General features: G+C 44.0%; 1 protein-coding gene across 2 annotated transcripts in view; it reads left to right on the forward strand.

Annotated features, from left to right (window-relative positions):
* The window catches only part of YLPM1 (YLP motif containing 1), a 48,812-nt gene extending 31,277 nt beyond the window's left edge, over positions 1–17,535 (forward strand). For both annotated transcript variants that reach the window (XM_089658935.1, XM_089658936.1), the window contains 4 exons: positions 1,632–1,683; positions 16,257–16,384; positions 16,523–16,673; positions 17,082–17,535. In XM_089658935.1, the coding sequence (XP_089515061.1) occupies positions 1,632–1,683; positions 16,257–16,384; positions 16,523–16,669 (327 nt within the window). In that variant the 3' untranslated portion in view covers positions 16,670–16,673; positions 17,082–17,535. The remainder of the gene's footprint in view (positions 1–1,631; positions 1,684–16,256; positions 16,385–16,522; positions 16,674–17,081) is intronic.
* The last annotated feature ends 709 nt before the right edge of the window (positions 17,536–18,244 follow it).

Genomic DNA, 18,244 nt, shown 5'->3' on the forward strand with positions numbered 1-18,244 from the left:
ATTAGAGTCACGGGACCCTCTCCCGCCTCCCCGCCCATTAGAGTCACGGGACCCTCTCCCGCCTCCCCGCCCATTAGAGTCACGGGACCCTCTCCCGCCTCCCCGCCCATTAGAGTCACGGGACCCTCTCCCGCCTCCCCGCCCATTAGAGTCACGGGACCCTCTCCCGCCTCCCCGCCCATTAGAGTCACGGGACCCTCTCCCGCCTCCCCGCCCATTAGAGTCACGGGACCCTCTCCCGCCTCCCCGCCCATTAGAGTCACGGGACCCTCTCCCGCCTCCCCGCCCATTAGAGTCACGGGACCCTCTCCCGCCTCCCCGCCCATTAGAGTCACGGGACCCTCTCCCGCCTCCCCGCCCATTAGAGTCACGGGACCCTCTCCCGCCTCCCCGCCCATTAGAGTCACGGGACCCTCTCCCGCCTCCCCGCCCATTAGAGTCACGGGACCCTCTCCCGCCTCCCCGCCCATTAGAGTCACGGGACCCTCTCCCGCCTCCCCGCCCATTAGAGTCACGGGACCCTCTCCCGCCTCCCCGCCCATTAGAGTCACGGGACCCTCTCCCGCCTCCCCGCCCATTAGAGTCACGGGACCCTCTCCCGCCTCCCCGCCCATTAGAGTCACGGGACCCTCTCCCGCCTCCCCGCCCATTAGAGTCACGGGACCCTCTCCCGCCTCCCCGCCCATTAGTGTCACGGGACCCTCTCCCGCCTGCCCACCAATTTTTGTCGCCGGACCCTCACCTGCCTGCCCATTCGCGTCACCGTACCCTCGCCTGCCTGCCTTTCCCGCCCATTCGCGTCACCGGACCCTCGCCTGCCTTTCCCGCCCGTTCGCGTCACAAGACCCTCGCCTTCCTCGTCCATTTGCTTTACCAGCCTCTCCTGTCACACTTCACAAACCCTGCCCCTGCCTGCCATCCACATTCCTTGTGCCAGTGTGTTTGGGCTTCCGGAGAGAGCCCAGTAATTATTAACCTGTGTATTTTGGATTTGGTTCAGAGTGTAACAAGGCTTTGTGGGCACATTGTTGCACAAAAGGCATTTCTCTGCTGATTGCATGCTTCCTGTTAACACTTGGCCACCCATCTGCCTATTCGCGTCACCGGACCCTCACCTGCCTTGGTTGTCCATTCGCGTCACCGGACCCTCCCCTGCCTTGGCTCGCCCATTCGCATCACCGGACCCTCCCCTGCCTTGGCCCGCCCATTCGCATCACCAGACTCTCCCCTGCCTTGGCCCGCCCATTTGCGTCACCATAACCCTCGCCTGCCTTGGCCGCTTATTCGCGTCACCGGACCTTTTCCCGCCCATTCGTATCATCGGACCCTCGCCCGCCCATTCGCGTCACCGGACCCTCGCCTGCCTTGCCCATCCATTCGCGTCACCAGCCTCTTCTGCCACACTTCACCAGCCCTGCCCCTGCCTGCCAACCACATTCCTTGTGCCAATGTTTGGGCTTCCGGACCCTCGCCCAGTCCTTACTAAGCTGTGTATGTTGGATTTGGTTCAGAGTGTAACAAGGCTATGTGGGCACATTGTTGCACAGATGGTCTCCTGATATATAAAGGCATTCCTCTGCTGATTGCATGCTTCCTGTTAACCCTTGCAGTTTTTATTTCCTGTGACACAGGGCTATCTTCCGAAAAGCAAGTGGGAGATGGATACCTCTGAAGCTAAACTGGGTAAGTGTTGCCTGGAGCTGATGTCATTGCTAGGTAAACTCACATGCCGGGTGATGTCCCTGGATTGGGACTGATGTCACAGGCATTGATTGCTTATGGGGAATAGTAATTGTATATTACAACACGTTCCACAGGAAACTATCTTGAATTGTCAACAATGATAAGAAATTATGAAATAGCCGGTGTCTGCGGAGACTGGCTGCTTCTCAGTGTGGTGAAAGACCAGAGTTAAAGCTCCGCCAATGATGGGGCAGGGTATACTGAATGGAAAGGCTGGACTCTTTAATGCGCATGCACCAGATTTTTCTATTTGGTATTTATGCAGTGTTCTGTATAAACATGTTCCTATATATATAAATGCTTGCAATGAACTTCTTATTTGCTCCCTTTTGCTTTGTTAAATACCCCATTAAGTGTTTTGTCATCTGTTCAAACAATACCTGTTGAACTTTCCAGAAATTTCCAGAGCTGGTAAATTCCGCCACTCTCTGCTCGTTCATAAGGAGGTGTTATATAGATGAGAAGAGGGTCTGTGTTCTTTGTAATTCCTCAGAAATGAAGTAGATAGGGCTGACCCCATGTGTTTTGGAATTCAGAGTTGAGAATACACCAAATGTCACGTCGAAGGTAGGAGCATACTATATTTGTGAAAGAGTAAGGTGTAAAATCGGCAGTTATTTTTGTGTGCTTGCAGCTTGTTTAAAGGGATATAACATGCTTGAATTCAGAGATTTACACTTTAATTTTTATTTTTTTTAACCCTGACACACAGTTAAGGTGGTTGCAAACCCTTACATATACCTACTGAAGTGACTGACATCAGGTGCCACACACAGATAAAACAATCCTTCTACATAAGTTGTACCTGCTTATCTGTAGCACTCTCTTCTCCATAGCCTCCTATAGCACAACATTTCTCAGCTAAAGAAGACAGAGGGTGGGGATCTGAAATCACACACTGCTCATCAGAGATCGAGTGTCATCTGAGACTTCAGTGAAGGAATGGACATGCCCCCCTTTACACAATCTCATAGGGGAGCATACAAATCTGAGGCTGTCAATCACCTACTGTGTGCTGGAGGGGGTGGGGCTGTCTCTTGGGGGGGTTTGGTGAGGAGTTAAATTCTCAGAAGTGACTCCTGGGGAAGGAGAGAGCAGATAAAAATCACAATAGGGTCTTTGGATTGAGGCAAGCACACACTATAGAAGATATGCTTTGCTAATTTTTCATTCAGAGGTTTACAACCACTTTAAATTCTCACTGCTGTCACTTGTGAACCGAAGGCTTCTTTCTCAGTGAAGTCTGTAGTGAATGGATGGGCTGTGTTCTCCGTGATTTAATTTTTGCTATTGCATATGTTGATATATTGGCTGCTGTGTTTATAGAGGTGAAATATATGCACTAAAAATGATAAATCTTGAAATTCTAATTATTGCTATTCTACCAATTGTGACCTCCTATGGGACTTTAAATGGCAAAACAGAATATATATTAAAAAATACAATATATATTTTATCATAAACTGTTTAAAATTTACATTAAAAAACACACTCTTGGCTGAGTATTACATCTTTTATAATATTGCGAAACCTATTTGTAGCTGGCGAGAATTAAATCACAATATACCCCATACAAGTATTTCTTCACAGACTGTTCCCCAGCCAGAAAATCCCAACGTGTTTCAATCTGTTCAAAAGGGTTTGTCAATGTACAAAAAGATATGCAACATATAAATAATCATATCCACAATGTTATTTGTATGTCTACTTCATTAATAGCCGTACTTATCTATTAAATGTGCTGCCACAAAAAAAACTGAGAGATGAGCAAATGCCTTATCTTTAGGGTCATAGACCCTCAGCAGTCATCAGGAATAGTGTATGCACAAGGGAATGCAGGTATGCCCAAAGCCAGATCACGGAGACAGCAACTCATGTAGCCTATGAAGTATAAAAGAAACCTTTAAATTAAATATATATACACTAAGGCTGGGCCATAAATAACAGGACGGACCATAATAATCCTTAACACATTCATGCAAAAATAGGTCTTAGAACTTTATAAGTAGTTCATTTAGTTCTAGACAAGGTTTTAAAGAGTGAGGGCCTCTAAAGTAATCCGATAACAGGCTGCGAGCCACAATGAACTATGGGATTTTATGCCCCCCCCCCCCCGAACCGCAAATGTAAACTAGCCCTTACTGTCCTGAGCCTCCTATAAGGCTGCTTTCACATTGATGTGCTGCGGTTTACCTGCACCGCTGGTACAGTGCAGTGCACCTGCGGCTTTCCAAACTAAATCCACAAGATATAATAGAAGTCTATGGCTCTATGCAGCTAACCCGCAGGTGCACTACACCTATGGGTCAGTGTGAAAGCAGCCTAATAGCCCTTTTTTTTATGTGCTAATATGTCCATTGCTAAAGTGCAGTGTATGTGATGTTTAATACACTGACCTTTTTGTTCTTCCAGCTTCTGGTGGCATCACTCTCCATGCTGCTAGAAAGCTCCCAGATGAAGTGCACTTGGTATCACTCCGCATGGGACAGGATTCTGCGCTACAGAGGATGCATCATCGTATGTGTCTGCTGTTCCATCCGTAGCCGCCTGCTTCCTCCGCTGCCGGCTCCATGCACTCTGGTGCTCTGGGATAGCGGGTTGGCAAACCCGTTGATTGCAATCTGGGCTTGCCTACCCACCATCCCAGAGCATGGGCACGGTAAATGCATTTCTCTTCCTATTGGACGAGCCTTTTGTTCCAATCCCCCTCTGTGGCGGGTTTATGTACTTAATCCAATGCTACTAATTTTTTTGGCGTTGTATAGTTGTGATGTTGGCAACTTTCACATAAACCCAGTAAATTTAAAGTGGTTCTAAAGGCAGAAGGTTTTTTTTGTTTTTTGTTTTTTTTTAACCTTAATGCATTCTCTTTTTGTGTACCCGAGCCCTATATCCATCCAACAATGTGCATGAGAGCAGAGGCTCTCTCACTCCTCACTGGCTCAGTGGTTCCCACTGCTCTCAAGCCCAGCCAGTGAATCCGGGGCGGGGCGGGGCTGAGCCGTACTCAGTCAGTCTGTCTTTTGGACACACAGAGCTGGCTCAGGAGCAAGCCTGCCTAAGTGCCCCCATAGCAAGCGGTTTGCTTATGAGAGCCCATGGCAAGGGGAAAGAGCACCAGCGGGGACCCTAGAAGTGGATGATCGGGGCTGCTGTATGCAAAACCATTACACAGAGCAGGTAAGTATGACGTGTTTGTTGTTTTTTGTTTTTTTTTTAAACTATGCTATTACAATCTCTTTAAGAATGAATAGATGACTAAATTGTAGTCTATAACAAAGAAATTGACACAAGGTTTTGTTTTATTATATTATTTATAATGTCAGCTGTGTTTTAAGAGAAGCAATTCTTCAGATTACCGTATATGTCACCTTAAATTCTTGCTGGTCAGAAGAAAAGCCCCTTTCCATTTGCAGCATTGTGAGATGTGTTGCTTGGTGGGACGTTGGAGGCAGGGTGGATTTGATTTAAATCACGATTTAAATCACTAGTCAGTAAGGCTTGATGTAAATCCTAGTTTTCTACATGAAGACTAATTCTTGCTGGTATAACTTTAATATACAAGTAGATGAAGATTTTTAGAATAACAACTTTTCATATTAGTTTTTTATCCCCAGTTTAATAGGTTAATCATTCATATTTGGACAACTTTTCTGTTGTACTTAGGAAGGAGAAAAATAATCATTCCCTTAATAATAACAATTTAAATAGATTTATTCATCTGAAACAATAACATTCCACATATGTGATTTGCTTAAACATCCATGTTTGTAACTAATTTGGCTAAACAAAATATATATATTTGAAGAAACTTAGACTGTCAGCCCCTTCCTCCTCACACTTAGTTTCACGTTCTTCTTGTGCAGATCTATTCCACTCCAAACAATCAGAAAAATATTGTTTCTCTTCTATTCACTGAACTTCTTGAAACTTAGCAGTGAAGGGGTTGATTCTGTATTCATAGGTTTGTAGAAGTTAGGATGAAGGTCTTTTTCTTAACTCTGTTCATGTTATAACATTTTTGCTGTGAAGAAGAGGCATGTGATCTCCGCTGAGTCCAATTCAGTTTTGAGAACTGCAAAAGTAAACTGAGCATCTGTGATAATATCTTGTAGGCAGAGAAACTGCCCAATAATCGTACAAAAACCTCTGGAAGAGCATGACATTGTGAATGGATTCATGGAATTTATTTACCAAAAAAATTAAACATATACAGCCTTATTCTACATAATTAAAAAACTAATCTTTATTTCATGATGGAATAACCTTTGGATGGTAATATATTTTCCTCAAAAAGCATTTTATTCAAAAAAATCCGATTTAAATCAAAAAATCCGATTTAAATCAAAAAAATCAGATTTTTTTTGATTTTTTTTTTTTTTAAAAAATCATTGATTTTTATCCACCCTGGTTGGAGGAGTGAGACGCTCCTAGAAAGTGTCAATACCTGGCCAGAATCTCCCTTCATATCCATCAAGCGGGCTGCATACCGCACCATATCTTGGCCACTTTTTTTTTTTTTTAAATCACATTACAGGATCAGTATCCATAGTATCGTAACCAATTACATAGCGGACTTCTACATCAGTCATGGACAAAGTGATGATTCAATTATTGATTACCACTTCCCATTTTCATATTTATGCACGGTTGCACACAGTACCTTATAGCCAGTTCACAGGCTTCTATGTTCCAACGGTGATTTGTAGAAAATGAGTTTTATTTGACCCCACACACACAGATCGTGACTGGCATAGAGAAATTTAAATTTATACAATCACACTACACACATGGTCATCTTTTAATACATTTTTTTTTTTTTTAAATCAAATTGGTTTGAGAAATCTTATTGTGATTAAAGACAGAACCTTTTTCTGATTGGACGGGATATTTACACATCTGTGTATGTTGGGGGATTTCTATGCAAAGTGTACAATGTTATTGGAACGTTTTGTGATTGATACACAATTACTAACACTGCATTTTTATTTCATATTTGATATTTAAACACTAAATTTGTAAAATCTAGAAAGTCATAAATGAATGTCTCAGCTCACATTTTATGTCTGATGGAGGGGTATGAGGAGGACAGGAAGTCTCTGGCAGATAGATATATAAATATAGATATATATATGGCTCCTCTGGGGCCAACCCTATCTCAGAATGTGTGGTCTCCCATTGTATCAGGGTTACATTGTGATTCAATGTCTGTAGCGAGGACGTAAGGGGATATTTATATCCATCCAAAACCATAGCTGAACTTTACAAATATTGTGATTTGTGGGAATCTGTAATGGAAAAGTGTTGCTGTAATTTGATAAAACCTGTCATTTTAAAGTAAAATCATACTGCGGGCCTGTATTTTATGAACTGAAGGTAAAATTCAAGCACATTTAAAATAATCATGCCCAGTGCATAGCGTTGTCTGCATTTTTGCAGCTCCATAATTCATGTTGATCCAAGGGAACACATTAAAGCTCATCTAAACCACAAAACAAAAATGTAATACATTGTGATGTAGTAGTTTCCTATATTTGGTGGCTGCATTAGTTTTTTTTTGTTTTTTTTTGGGCTTTTACTTATTAATCCAGCCAGTAACACACTTCCTGTCTTAGGAAGGCTACAGTCCTCCACTGTATCTATGGAGAAGCAATATAGCCACCCTTGCAAAGCATCATTGTCAGTCTGGGAAGAGGATGGTGATAGATGCACTTGCAGATTTAGATGGACTTGAAAAACAAATTAAAGCTGAACTCTAACAACATTAAGCAGTTGGTCCCCATGCACTCTGGGTGGCTGTTTTTGGCTTTTGGTGTTATTTTTTTTCTAAAGCCAATAAACTCCCCAGCATGTTCTCCTATGTGTCCATGTGCACACAGGCACTGATCATGTGGGTGTTCACACCATAACTTGCTCTACCTAGGATCCTTGGGGGCAGTTTACTGCTCCACCCACCAGCAGCCTAGAGCATTTGACCATTGCAAGTGTAGCTCCTCACGTGAACATCAGTTTGTTTTTGTACATTTGCTTTCTTATTACATTTTGTTTTGTATGAATCCATGTTCTATTAGAATGAGAAGTTCACTCCAAGTGATCATTCCTCAGTGTTGGCTGTGTGAGGCTTTCTGTCCTCCCAGCACATTCCCTAATTGGCTGTGTGAGGCTTTCTGTCCCCCCAGCACATTCCCTAATTGGCTGTGTGAGGCTTTCTGTCCCCCCAGCACATTTCCTAATTGGCTGTGAGGCTTCCTGTCCCCCCAGCACATTCCCTAATTGGCTGTGTGAGGCTTCCTGTCCCCCCAGCACATTCCCTAATTGGCTGTGAGGCTTCCTGTCCCCCCAGCTCATTCCCTAATTGGCTGTGTAAGGCTTCCTGTCCCCCCAGCACATTCCCTAATTGGCTGTGTAAGGCTTCCTGTCCCCCCAGAACATTCCCTAATTGGCTGTGTGAAGCTTCCTGTCCCCCCAGCACATTCCCTAATTGGCTGTGTGAGGAGTTTCCACCCACCCACCCCCCATCTCCTTCACCTGATTGGCTGTTTAAGGTGTTATCCTTCCCCAGCTATTTCCCTGATTGGTTTTGTATGGAGCTTTTTCCTCCAGTTCCTTCTCTAACCATGTGAAGTTCTCTTCCCCCAGCTCCTTTGCTGATTGGCTGTTTTGAGAAGTTTTCTTCTCCAGCTTCTCCGATTGGCTGGTTGGGAAGTAATCTTCCCCAGTTCCTTCTCCGATTTGGCTGTAAAACGTTCTGTCCCCCTAGTCTGTAAATCGCTAATGTAACATTAAGATTTGATCACGTTAGCTTTGTGTAGACAGAAAATGGCATAATGCAATTTTCGCAAGTCTGTAATCCATTTAAATTCTGAATTGCACTTGTGTGAGTTTTTGATACTCCCGGAATAAGCTGAAATGTATAGGGGGATGGATAAATACACTGTGGCCCTTTTATACAAGTGATCTATTGCTGTTACCCGAATTGCTCACTAACAGAAGGCACCGCAGATCTTTTCTCTCCCATATCTTGTAATCTGTAGCACTGGAAGTGATGATAACCTTTTACTCACTGGCTTCTGCATGTATGTAATGTAATTTATTCATGTAATGGACACATAGCATTGCGTATCCGATCATTTATCCACCTGATGACTAGTGGCGTGCTCTCTTTGTTCCCCCACCCACCATATCTGATCATTTATCCACCTGATGACTAGTGGCGTGCTCTCTTTGTTCCCCCACCCACCAAGTCATGATTTACCTATTTTATATGTGCTCTATTTTGAAGTAGACTTTGTTATCATAAGGTATTGGAAGACTTTGCTGTCCTCCCCTATGTCCTGTGGGTGGGTGATCAGTTGTCTTCTCGCTCTCCTCACTAGTGTCCTGTGGGTGGTCTGTCATCCCCTTCCTGGTGTCCCTTGGGTGGGCATCTTGCCTTGTCTCAGTCTCTTATCTCCTTCCTGGTGTCTTGTGGGTTACCGATTTATCATGTATTCCCTGGTCTCCCATGGGTGGGAGTCCTCTCTAGTGTCCTGACCTATCATCTCTTCCCCAGTTTCTCAGGGGTGAGTGGCACCGGGAGGAACAGGTGTAGCGTTCATCCCCACTGTAGGCAGCCTGTCAAAGTCTATGACAGGCTGTGGGTGGGTGGAGCTGAATGCTGTATCAAGTGGTACTGGTGGTTAAGGCCTTGTGTGTGTTTTTTTTTTTTTTTTTTTAGGGGGTGAGCTTTTAGTAAGGGGGAGGGATAAGTGGCATTGATGAAGGTGGGGAAATTAGCTGACTGTCAGTGGAGGAAAAAAGCTGGCTGTCATGGGTGGCAGGGTTCAGCTGGCTGGTGCTGCAGCCTAATGGGCACCAGAAAGCACTTCATTAACTGTTGCATATAAAATGCCAAATATGTCTTTCACATTTTCTGCTTTGAAATATCATCATTAAAGTGTTTTCGTCTTGGCCTTTAACCTCCTAAAAGCAGTTTACCTTCCTAGTGGTAATCCTGAGTGTGGCTCGGGGTTAATTTACAGTACCAAAAGCTGTCACCCCGAGCCACACTCAGGATTACTCTATAGTGCTTCTCCTGCGATCCCCCGATCCTTACTTTGTCCTGCGATCCCCCGATCCTTACTTTGTCCTGCGATCCCCCGATCCTTACTTTGTCCTGCGATCCCCCGATCCTTACTTTGTCCTGCGATCCCCCGATCCTTACTTTGTCCTGCGATCCCCCGATCCTTACTTTGTCCTGTTATCCCCCGATCCTTACTTTGTCCTGTGATCCCCCGATCCTTACTTTGTCCTGTTATCCCCCGATCCTTACCTTGTCCTGTGATCCCCCTATGTCCTCCCGCTGTGTCCTCCGGCCGATGCCGGTATCCATCTTTCAGGTTCTGTTCCCTGCGATCGTCTGTACGCAGGGGGGGGCGGAACTGGTGGGAGATTCAAAAAAAGTAAAAACATGACATACACACAATACATTGTAATTTCTTGGGCTTACATTACTGTATCAAACCATTTCACCTAAATGTTGTCCCGAGTGCTTTGTGCAGTGCCCTGCCTGCACTTTTACCGTTCTTTCTGCCTGGAAACTTGAGAACGTTCATGGCATCCAAAAAGCGTCCCTTTAGATCAAAAGCGGTTTTAGACCGGCTAGAAAACAGCGATAGTAAATTAGAATCACTTGCAGAATTGAGTGATAATGATTCGTGGGGGAAATTCCTCATCAGACACTGAAAACGATTCTGCGACTTTGCTCAGTGATGTGCGAACTTGGCGCTCTATTTCAAATTTCAGTGTTTTTGGTTTGATTATATTATTGAATTAAATTTATTATATTTTTTAAATTATTATAATTTATGATTTCGTGTTTCAAACTTTCTTACCCGGGATGTTTACTAGACTCGTTCGGACAGATTTAAGAGTTATTCCTAAGAATTACAGGCCTACAATATAAAACAACAAGTTTCCATGCAAAACAATGTTTGACACTGCTTTGACATTCAAAAATATTGATTAGTTAGACCACCAGGGAGGTTAAATGAAAGCTAAAATTTGTACATGTTAAACAATCACATTTCCATTTCCTGACCTGGGACCACTGGAGGAAGGTGATTTTCATACATACAGGCGTCTTCCTGACTGTGGCCAGGATATTGATGATGCAGGTGACTGTGCAGCAATTAATATGCGGATTATTGTATTGTCAAAGCGGCCGCATATCTATCCATGAAGAATTGTTACCATTACTGCTTTGTGTGAAGAATGTTACGTTTACTGTTCCTTTAATTGGCGCTGTACACCCCTGTTTGTATTGGTTGGTGGGTACACGTAGTGACCTAGGATCTATCTAAGGGATGCTTTCTGTATACCGAATGGTTGAAGACCTCTTTTGGCAATCAATGGCAAAGTAATTGTAATAGAGCACTTAGGACTGCAAGAGCAAGGCCTATACGGTGGATGCTATGTTTGCAAATTTGATTGGCATAAATAGAGTTAAAGCGGTAGTAAAGGCTGTTTATAAAACAAAAAAAATCTTTCCCCTGCAAATTGGGCATAATGTGCTAGTATGGATCTCATACTAGCACATTATGAAAGACTTGCCTTAAATCTAAGCGCTCCAACGGCACACTGTCACCGATGTCAAGATTTCCTCCATCTTCCGGGTTCACGGGCTCCAGCCATTTGAATGGCGGAGCCGCAGTGTCGTCACTACGGATGCCATTGCCGCAGCTCACTGAAGGGACAATGTCATTCCTTCACAACGCAGTGCGCATGCATTGGTGACATCACTGGCTGCATAAGTGGTGGACATCTTCTAAGCCATGCACGTTTAGGTGATTTTCCTATTGCCTACAGCACGGGTGTCAAACTGGCAGCCCTCCAGCTGTTGGCAAACTAAAAGTCCCATGAGGAATTGCAAGACTGACAGTTACAAGCATGGCTCCCAAAGGCAGGGGCATGATGGGACTTGTAGTTTCGAAACAGCTGGAGAGACGCCAGTTTGACACCCCTGAGATCAAGTGAGCAAGCAGGGTTTACTACCACTTTAATGTGGGGGGTGTTTGGTGGGCTCCTTAAAGGGAGCCTTTCACCAATGAAAAGGGTGCCTGGGTGATATTTTACAGAATCAAAGTAAAATTTCAGCAAAACCTGGCCATGCACTGTGTGGTTTTTGGCCAGGTCCTGATGAACAGTCTGTAATTCGCTTAGTGGGTATCCGCCGTACCCCTTCCTCCCCGACATAATGCAGTTGAAAAATTGAAGGAGCCGAGCGGAAAGTTGTTGGATGCAGCCAGTGTTCAGGTATTTTGACAGCTGGTGGTGCAGGCTGTTGATTATAAAAGAGCCGCCACAGTCCGTCCGCTCTGTATAGGAGGAATCTGTTAGGACTTTTTTCGTTCAGCCCATGTATGTCCAACGTTAATGCAGAGAGAATGTTTAGTCCTTTCAATGTTTTTTCAAAGGATATGTAAACTTTTGTTTCAGATTTGGAAGTAGTGGTGAGAGGTTAGAACCAATGTTGAGTTTTTATTGTTTGTGTCCATGTTAAGGAGATTCGATCTCCACAATTGTTCTGGTCAGCAAAGTCTTCAGGAATAAAAGTCAGGGGAGATTCACCAATGGGAATAGCAGAAAACTCTTCCAAAGGGGACGCTTGTTTCTGTGGAATCTGTCTGCAAGGGGATTTCCTTCATATTGAAAAGAGATCTTTTTACTTGCTGTTGAGTCTTTAGAACAGGAAATTAGGAGAAATTTCCCCACTGAGAGAAAATTAAGAATCTGACAGCAGTTTTAACCATCCCCCTACTCCATCCAAAATGGGAGGAAAAAAATTGGCTTTAGATAAACATGTAAGAGATCTTCTTGATGTGGATAACCTCATCTATACCTACTCTTGATTTAAGATCCTTGTTTCTGTGTGTACTGCGTGTACTGTCAATAGGAGCATCGCGATATCTTATTACATGTACTGGCTCTCTTCTTCTGTACTGTGGTGCAAAATGCCTTTTGATTATTATTTATTTTATTTTTGCTACTAAAAGCATTGTACTCCTTGCCTTACTGATTTAAGGAGAGGAGTGCCTGTGCTGAGCCCAGACAGCTCCTTCTAGTGGCTGACTTACACAATTCTAGATTCAAACTGGTTGTAAACCCTTATATATATCCATACTGATTATTAGCAGGGGTAGGCAACCTCAAAGAGGTGCAGATCTACCTGAACAACAAGGGAGAAGTCAAAGATCAATGGGCACAATGTCTCCTCCTCACACCTGATTTAAACCTCTAATTGCCATACTACCATGTTGCAGTTGAGTGCATTGCACAGCAATCATGGGTTTAAATCAAGTGGTGAGGAGGTAAAATATCACCTCCTCAATACCTGTCAAACACACTCGGATCCCTTTTCAGTGGATCAGCAGTGCCTGCTGCACTTGTGAATGGGCCCTTGGTTACATTTTGACAGTGGCACCTTTACAGCTTGTTCACATGTAAAGTTGTTAGGTGGTAAAACTCTGCGGTTGAGTCGCAGTTTAACTTACCCCAATCTCTACACTCCCCTTAGCTGCTGAGGCAGCAGCCAAAGATGTACACATGCTGCAGCAGAAATTAAACCCCTGTTACTTTTGGTGGGTGCTACCTTCTGCCAATCACAACCCATGGGGCCACTCTACAAGCTCCACGCAACTGAATGCTTCTGTGGGGTCCAAGGTGTTAAAACTATTGGTGAGAAAGCAACCCAATGCTGCCTGCTTTAACCCCTTGTTTGCTATACAAGGTTGCAGAGCAACCTAATTCACTTGAATGGGTCATGCATGGAAGGTGTTAAGCACCGCAAATTAGCAGGAAAGTTGCCGGTACACTGCACTGCACCCACTGTGTGGGTAAACCGCAGCATATCCGTGTGAAAGCAGCCCTATACTAATATGCCAAGTATATCGCTCGACACTGACCTGAAGATCTCTTCTTTCCTGCTGCTGATACTCTCTGGAGACCGCTAGGCGGGATAAGAAGTGGAGTGCAGTTGGTCTCACTCTGCATGGCACAGGAGCCGGCACTACAGAGGGGACATCGGCTTATACAGCTCTTGCTTCCTTCTACAGTTCAAACTTTACAAGTAGTCCCTCTGCATTACACCCTGATGCTCTGGGACGGTCAGTCAGCAAGCCCATATCGCAATCCACCAGTCACCTGGCTGCGATCTACAGGTTGCTGGTCCCCATGATTAATGTGCTTCTCCCTCATTGTCCAGTCATAGGATTGTGGGGAGTTGGTAACAGCTATATTGCTTTAGTGCAATAAAGTGTAGTCACCAAGTTGGCTGTGCTGTCTTGCGGAGTTGTGTACATGTTGCAATTGTCCTTTGGTAGGTTAACTACCTCCCATATTTTATACACTATATTGCCAAAAGTATTGGGACGTCTACCTTTACACGCACATGAACTTTAATGGCCTCCCAGTCTTAGTCTGTAGGGTTCCATATTGAGTTGGCCCCGCCCTTTGCAGCTATAACAGCTTCAACTCTTCTGGGAAGGCCGTCCACAAGGTTTAGGAGTGCCTATGGGAAGGTTTGACCATTCTTTCAGAAGCATATTTGTGAGGTCAGGCACTGATGTTGGGGGAGGGGGTGGAGGCCTGAGGCCTGGCTCACAGTCTCCACTCTAATTTATCCCAAAGGTGTTCTATGGGGTTGAGGTCAGGACCCTGTGCAGGCTAGTCAAGGTCCTCCACCCCAAACTCGCTCATCCATGTCTTTATGGACCTTGCTTTGTGCACTGGTGTGCAGCCATGTTGGAACAGGAAGGGACTATCCCCAAACTCTTCCCACAAAGTTGGGAGCATGAAATTGTCCAAAATGTCTTGGTATGCTGACGCCTTAAGAGTTCCCTTCAATGGAACGAAGGGGCCAACCCCAACTCCAGAAAAGCAACCCCACACCATAATCCCCCCTCCACCAAACTTTACACTTGGCACAATGCAGTCAGGCAAGTACTGTTCTCCTGACAACCGCCAAACCCAGACACGTCCATCAGATTGCTAGACAGAAGCGTGACTGGTCACTCCAGAGAACACGTCTCCTCCGACGCTTTGCATTGCACTTGGTGATGGAAGGCTTGGATGCAGCTGCTCGGCCATGGAAACCCATTCCATGAAGCTCTCTATGCACTATTGTGCTAATCTGAAGGCCATACAAAGTTTGGAGGTCTTTAGCTATTGACTCTGCAGACAGTTGGCGACTTCAGCGCACTCTGCGCTTCAGCATGCGCTGACCCTGTTCTGTCATGTTACGTGGCCTACCACTTGGTGGCTGAGTTGCTGTTCCCAGTTGTTTCCATTTTGTTATAATACCACTAACAGTTAACCATGGAATATTTAGTAGCAAGAATTTTATGGGTGGAATTTTATGGGTGGACTTATTGCACAGGTGGCAACCTATCACGGTACCACGCTTGAATTCACTGAGCTCCTGAGAGCGATCTATTCCTTTACAGATGTTTGTAGAAGCATGCCTCGGTGCTTGATTTTATACACTTGTAGCCAAGGAGGTGATTGGAACACCTGAATCCAATGATTTGGAGGGCTGGCCTAATGCTTTGGGCAATACAGTGTATTCAGGTGTGTATTTAGATTTTTGCCGACAGTTCTGCCTCACAGGAAACTGAGAAGTGTGAAGGCTGCCATTGCTGCTTCAAAATACCAGTTGCCTGGTCATCATGCTGACTTTCTTGTACCAATGCTTTCAGTCCTGACCTGGAACAAGTGTGTAAGTTAGGGTTTGCATTACATGGCAATAGCAATGTGTAGAGCAGACTTATAAGAAAATAAAATGTATATTTAAAAGTTACTTTCAGGTAAACACTGCAAAAATTGCAGAACAGAGAGAGAAATCCAATGGCAGATGGCAATGTCAGTATATCCGAATCAGATTCCTACATTGCTTTATCTGTTCTACACCGTGATCACATAGCAGATGATAGCGCAGTAGGCCACACTGAAGACGTTTCACATTGGCACTGTATCGTAATGACAGCAGGGTCCCTGCTCTGCTAGCACTAAAACAAATCTTAAGCTCTCTTGTAGTTGTGCGTTGGTTTCCTGCTGTTAATGGACATTTGAAATACAGGTCAGCAAATTGCAATTAACCTCAATGAATCTGCATAGGCGGCAGCAGTTCAGTGGCCGAGTTTGACCTGGCATGCCTTGCATATCTTCGAGTGCAGCTGTCCTATTGAGGTGTGTGAACTGCAGGCACATGCCATGTTTTCTATTTGAATGCATGCGTTTGAGCAGCACTGTATTCAAACGTTAAGGCTGTGTTTGAGAAGACGTTGGGCTACGAGTTCCAATAGTATCTGTGGCTCAGCAAATCTTCAGAAGTGGCCATGCTGTACTGCCCATACTAACCATTTAGTTCTCTTCACATACTGGACTCTGGTTGGTTCCCCTGGGCAGGACTGTATGTAACTAAATGGTCCAGTGTTATTAGGAGGGTTTGTAACCCAACATAACTTCTTTCTCCCCAGATAAGCTGGATGGCTTAAAGGTCAACAAGAGGAAGCGGGACTACGAATCAGTGGCTAGCCGAATGGAAGATTACCTACAACTTCCGGATGATTATGACACGCGGGAGTCTGAGCCCGGGAAAAAGAGGGTAAAGCAGATTCAAAGCCATGTCATTCAAAAATATTGTGCTTGAGGAAGCCATGGCATTTTGTTATAGCTAGTCACCATATACATTTTCTATATCCTGTCTGTTGCTTCAAGTTTTGATTGTTGCTTGTTTCACCAGGTCAGATGGGCCGATCTGGAAGAAAAGAAAGATGCTGATCGGAAAAGGGCCATCGGCTTTGTTGTTGGCCAGACGGATTGGGATAAGATAACTGATAAAAGTGGACACTTGGCGGAGCGAGCACTGAACCGCACCAAATACATTTGAGGTGGTGAGTGATGTGTATAAATCCCAAGCTGTGTGCTTTCGCCATTGTTTCTCTCAGCCACTTAGTGGTTGATTTACTAAAAGTAGAGCATGCAAAATCTGGTGCAGCTGTGCATGGTGTAGCAAAAAGAAAAAAATACTAAGCTGATTGGTTTCTATGCAGAGGTGCACCACATTTTGCACTTTCCAGTTTAATAAATCAACCCCTTCAAGATCACATCTGTATAAATGGCTGATAATGTTTTAAGTTTTGTCAGTGTTTTACTTGAAGCTGGTGGTTTGATTTGTAGAATTATTAGGCTCCTTTTTTTTCATTTCTATCTGGTAGTACCATTAAATAATGTATCTGTTCTGTGAAATTCAGCTCTTGCCATGTTATTTGCACTTCTAAGGAGGATTTTTTGTCTTCCAGGTGCCCTCAGAATGCAGTGAAGACGGTAGTGGATGCACTTCTATCCCTACAAATATTTTATTTTATTTTGTTATGTAAAGTAAAACTACATGATGCAATGTCTTAGAATCGGTTGTAGTAATATTATTGTCCCAGGAAATGTGCATGTGTTCAATTTTATATTCGGTGTAGTTCCTTTAAAGTGGTTTACTGGAGAAATAAATTCTGTGGACACACATTTAATGTCATTGGTGGTTTCATTTATTTTATCTGACCAGGAAGATTTCAGATACACATGGTAGACATCAGTTTTTCTGGAAGATGGATTATTGTAACATTGATGCTGAAGATACCAGGTGGTGCTCACAACGTCTGAATGAAGCTTACTTCTTAATCCTTGTTAGACTTCGCTGTGCGTTTTTCGGCATTCATTTGTATGTTGCTTTTTAATATAAATAAAATCCTTTTTTAGTCATTCTGTGCAGTGTCCTCTTTAGCGCCTGCTCACAAAGCCTTGTGGAAAATTGAATCTCCTGGAAACTACGTGGAACCTGGTTAGAAGAGTGTCATATTCTGACTTCTATTTTCACGCGGTCGTCACGTGGGAGTTATGGTCTTCTTCACAATCACGACCAAGAAACGTGCATATGGAGTTCATGAGAAGAAAGTGATTCTGATGGTGAAGATGATGTCCCTGAATTCCATGTGTGTCTCTGCGTCCTCAGCCATTGCAAGGAAGAAGATGATTCTGATAAAGAAGATATTGTCTCTGAAATCCACGCGTGGCTCTGCATCCTGAGTCATTGTAAGGAAGAAAGTGATTTTGATGGAGAAGATATTATTCCTGAATTCCATGTGGCTGTCTGGATCCTCAGTGTAAGGAAGAAGGTGATTCTGATGGAGAAGATTTGTCCTTGTGTCTGCGCGATCTCTCGAGACATAAAAAGTGACTTCAGATGAGAACTTTGGTGATACTTTATCTCTCGGTTTGTTGTACAATTCTGCTACAGTGAGACTAATAAACAATAGCTGAAGACTATATATTCTGCCATATTCACTGTTACACTTTGTAGCAAAATGCTTTAATTTTTGCATGTTGCTTGTTCCTAATGATTTGCTAACATTTTATGTAATCCACTTGTGGTTTTCTTTTCTCGTGCGCGCGTCACTGTTCACGATCTATT

The sequence above is a fragment of the Staurois parvus genome, unplaced genomic scaffold (assembly GCF_062004578.1).
Source record: "Staurois parvus isolate SC_StPar_1 unplaced genomic scaffold, SC_StPar_1.0 ptg001112l, whole genome shotgun sequence".
NCBI classification, from domain to species: domain Eukaryota; kingdom Metazoa; phylum Chordata; class Amphibia; order Anura; family Ranidae; genus Staurois; species Staurois parvus.